Consider the following 3,839-nt stretch of genomic DNA (forward strand, 5'->3'; position numbering starts at 1 on the left):
TTACGTTACTGTAGCACACGAAACCATCGAGAATGGAACCCTCCTGTTCGGATAACCACTATTTCTTATGATTATCCGAATCCGTGATTGCTGCTCTTTTCACGGATTCCGCTATAAAGTTTCATCAGTTTCCGTGATTGTACTAATTACTGAGGGTAATTATTACGGAAACGGACACGGATTACTTTGCGAAATCTCCCTATTGTATCTAACAGGATTCACAGTGCGTATATTTAGTTCAAGTAAAACGATGTCTCGACGATTTCAGGTTCGTCGTTGGTGGAAGTGTCTCCTTTCTGTAAAACTGAGTGTTACTACTAGTACAGTAGTACTATCATATTGGACAATATCGTCGAGAGTGTCAATGTGACGATGTCAACCCATGACATTTTTCCGACGACTGGTGCTGCCGTCGGATATTCTCATTACTTATGAGACAAGCACTACAGTACTTGTCCATAGCACGAATCTCATTTCCCAATCATCCTTTCAAAATGAAGACAATCGTCCTCTTGTCACTCTTGACTGTGTCCGTCTTTGCATGTGACCTAACCAAGATCAAGGACGGGATGGCTTCGTGCGATAGCCTCGGAAGTGCAGATGCCAAGTGCAACGACAGGGCGTGCCACAAGGCCCTGCACTATTTGGTCGACGAAGACACCATCAAGTGCTACGTGTCATTGGGTCTCGGGCCCGCCTCCGACTTGAACAAGTACGTTGACTTGGACAAGTACTGCCACGGCGAAGGTCCTCCTCCTACGAACCCCCCACCGGCAACAGCATCGCCCCCGACCGCCCCCCCCACAGCGCCCCCCACCGCCCCTCCCACAGCGCCCCCCACCGCCCCTCCTACTGCACCCCCCACAGGACCCCCAATAGCGCCACCCACAGTGCCGCCCACCGCAGCTCCATCGACGTCGTCGGCACCTGCCCCGTCGAATGGACCAACCCTGATCCCTGTAGTCCCCACCACAAGCGAGCCATCCGCAGCTTCCACTTCCGCACCATCCACAACTACGCCTTTGACGACCGCAACAGACCCAACTACTGAATCACCCACGCCTTCTACTACCTCGGTGTTGACTTCAAAGCCAGTGAACGAGACGACTGCGAGCCCCAGCCAAGGAAGCACCGCAGACCCATCAGTAGTGTCCCCAGTCGCCCCCACTGCCGCCCCCACTGCCGCCCCCACCACATTCGCTCTACGGACTACGACCCGTGCGCCACCTGTCACAAGCTTTGCCCCTTCGGCTTCCCCACTTAATGCATTCGCCATTGCTGGCCTTGCAATGTGCGTGTTACACGTAGTCGGCTAATTGCCAAATGTCAAGTGTAAATTGAACTGTGAATTCATCTCCGATTCGAATGACTTGCATTCCTCCTACATAGTCGATTTGGAACCCTCAAGTTTATATTTGACGGTCGTATGGCGATCGATATATACGTATGGGTGCAGTTCTTTGTTCCCTGCCACGATACATGATTGGTAGAAAACAATCACTCCGAAATTTTCAGCCAATTACCTGTAACTTTTGACAGGTAACTGGATACTTCGAAGTAGCTCGGAACTGATTTTAGCCTATGGATATTTATTTCCCTCTTTTAATTCATTTTCAATCAACACTAATATGAATTTCGACATGATTTTAAGTCCAACGAACTGCATTAATTCTCCTCTTTAAGAAACACTATTATAATACTTCGAAGTAGCAATTTGGAATAAAGCAACCTCTCCATCGAAAGGCTCCAAAAAGTGTCACGGAACCATGTAAAGTACTTCAAGGACCTTTCTTCTTTCTCTCAGGACACTAGCCAAACTGTCACTTCTGCAATTATTAACACTACTACAGTAGTATTATACAGTACTACCCCTTCGTGGCAAGAATGTATCACCAAGGCGGGATAAGAACTCAAAAATGTATATATATATTCCACGATTACATTCCAGACGAAAGCACCCCGAGACACGCGACAGTCATCACGGACACGGTCGAAACCAACGACGCCGAACTGGCCGCATTTGGCTTTGCGGTGGTCGTCGCCTTAGGCGCGGCGTGGCAGAACTTGTCCAGGTCGGTGTACTTGGTCAGGTTGGTGGCAGGACCAAGGCCGGACGAGACGTAGCACTTGATGGCGTCGTCCTCGACGAGGTAGTGCAGGGCCTTGTGGCACGCCTTGTCCTTGCACTTGATTTCGTCGCTGGCGAGGCGGTCGCACGACGCCATCCAATCCGTGACCTTGGCGGGGTCGCACGCCTTTTGGGCGGACGCCGACGCGGCAACACACGCGAGCACAATCATGGCAGTCTTCATGGCGGCTTGGAGAGGATTCACAAATGAAAGTTCATGTCACTGCCTTTTGTCATGGTGGTGAAGGGTGACGAAGCTTCTTGAGACAGGAAATACAACGAATTCTCTATCAGGAATAATGTCTGGCCGTCGGAGGACGCCGCCGTCGGATCGAGTCCATGGGATCCATAGATGGATATAGTCGCCATATGTATGCGACGTGCACTTGATAGTGGTACAATTAGCACTTACTAGTCGAGGTGTACAGTATTTATCCGACGGGTGTTGCACTTACTGTTACGCTTAGTATTACTACGTAGTAATACAATTGTATAAGTTTGTCATTCATTTTCAATGCAGTTGGTCAATAAAAACCTGCGAATCGATTCTAATAAATCATCCATTCGAAGTGTCGATAACACAGAATGTTATCATGATGCATTTCGGCTTCACAGTGTCAAATATACCAACAATAAATACTATTAATACTACTACTTCGAAGTACTACAGTAGTACTGTTACCTGGTACTACTAAGAAATACTGGTACTACCGTACTTAGTATATACTCCGGAGTACTGTACTGTAGCTCGAAAATGTTTAGGGTTAACAGTAAATTATACCACTCTGGTCCGTAATGTTTGTCACATTGTTTTTGGTGTGGTGCCATTCTTCTAAATTTACGACTTGAATTCAACTGATTGGTGCATTAGAAAGGTAATAGACAGATTTCGAAAATTATGCCGTGCATTTCCTGTGCACTATTGTCGATATGCATGGAAAATGCACGGGATCAATTTAACCTAATTTCGAAAAGGCATCACTTGCCGTATACGGATAAATACTAGTTTACCGTAATCCCCACAGGCGTGCGCGGCCAAAGTCCCATGCTGACTGTCGAGGAGCTTGGTGCTCCTGTTCGTCGAAGACCCGGCCTTTCGTTTAAACAGCGTATGAGACTACTTCGTCTCCTGCACTGTGCTGTCGAGCGTCCCATCGTACCAAACACATGATTTAGCCTTGTGAACATGACCGACGCTGACAGCGTGCTCAAGTTTCGTTTCGATGTCCTTGGCGTGCACCAACTGAATACCCGCCTTCGCATACCCCATGTTCTGGTGACCGCCGAAGGTGACCGTTGTCTTCGAATCGAAGCCTTGTGTGTTGTACTGAATCGTCTGTGCTATCCTCGCCGCTACTACGACATGATGCCGCTCTTTGGCCGATCGCGTGAGGCTATATGCCGCGTTTTTAACGCCCTGGTCGAACTGCTTTACGTGGAGTGGCATGACTTACTGTATTTCGCCCTCGACGTTGTCACCTATCGTTTGGCCTCCTACGCCTCTGCAGTGGCCGAGAAGGGTGCTGCCATGGACAACATTTTCGGCTTCATTGACGGCTCCAAGATTGAAACCTGCCGAATAACCCAGAAGCAAGAACGTGTGAGCAGCGCTGCAGGGTGCTACGGCGACCCCCAAAAGCTGATTTTTCAGTTTGATTCGCTTGAACGCCATTTTTTCTCTTTCAAGAGCAATTTCTATTTCTTGGACACC

At 48.6% G+C, this 3,839-nt stretch overlaps 3 protein-coding genes across 3 annotated transcripts; 1 reads left to right on the plus strand and 2 right to left on the minus strand.

Annotated features, from left to right (window-relative positions):
• Window positions 1–494: 494 nt before the first annotated feature.
• On the plus strand, window positions 495–1,051 carry H257_17599 (hypothetical protein; the record flags this gene model as incomplete). Its single annotated transcript, XM_009846462.1, has 2 exons — window positions 495–934; window positions 964–1,051. The coding sequence occupies 2 exons, from the start codon at window positions 495–497 to the stop codon at window positions 1,049–1,051; spliced, it is 528 nt and encodes a 175-aa protein (XP_009844764.1).
• An 879-nt stretch (window positions 1,052–1,930) lies between these two features.
• On the minus strand, window positions 1,931–2,450 carry H257_17600 (hypothetical protein). Its single transcript, XM_009846463.1, has one exon. It carries the CDS (start codon window positions 2,310–2,312, stop codon window positions 1,938–1,940), a length of 375 nt encoding a protein of 124 aa, XP_009844765.1. The 5' UTR covers window positions 2,313–2,450; the 3' UTR covers window positions 1,931–1,937.
• Window positions 2,451–3,140: 690 nt separating this feature from the next.
• Window positions 3,141–3,588, minus strand: H257_17601 (hypothetical protein). Its single transcript, XM_009846464.1, has one exon. It carries the CDS (start codon window positions 3,573–3,575, stop codon window positions 3,246–3,248), a length of 330 nt encoding a protein of 109 aa, XP_009844766.1. The 5' UTR covers window positions 3,576–3,588; the 3' UTR covers window positions 3,141–3,245.
• Between the last annotated feature and the right edge of the window lie 251 nt (window positions 3,589–3,839).

Source organism: Aphanomyces astaci, assembly GCF_000520075.1.
Source record: "Aphanomyces astaci strain APO3 unplaced genomic scaffold supercont1.111, whole genome shotgun sequence".
In the NCBI taxonomy this organism is placed as follows: Eukaryota; Oomycota; class Saprolegniomycetes; order Saprolegniales; family Verrucalvaceae; genus Aphanomyces; species Aphanomyces astaci.

Coding starts and splice junctions, on each gene's coding strand:
- H257_17600 (XM_009846463.1), bottom strand. CDS start 2,312: ATGAAGACTGCCATGATTGTGCTCGCGTGTGTTGCCGCGTCGGCGTCC.
- H257_17601 (XM_009846464.1), bottom strand. CDS start 3,575: ATGCCACTCCACGTAAAGCAGTTCGACCAGGGCGTTAAAAACGCGGCA.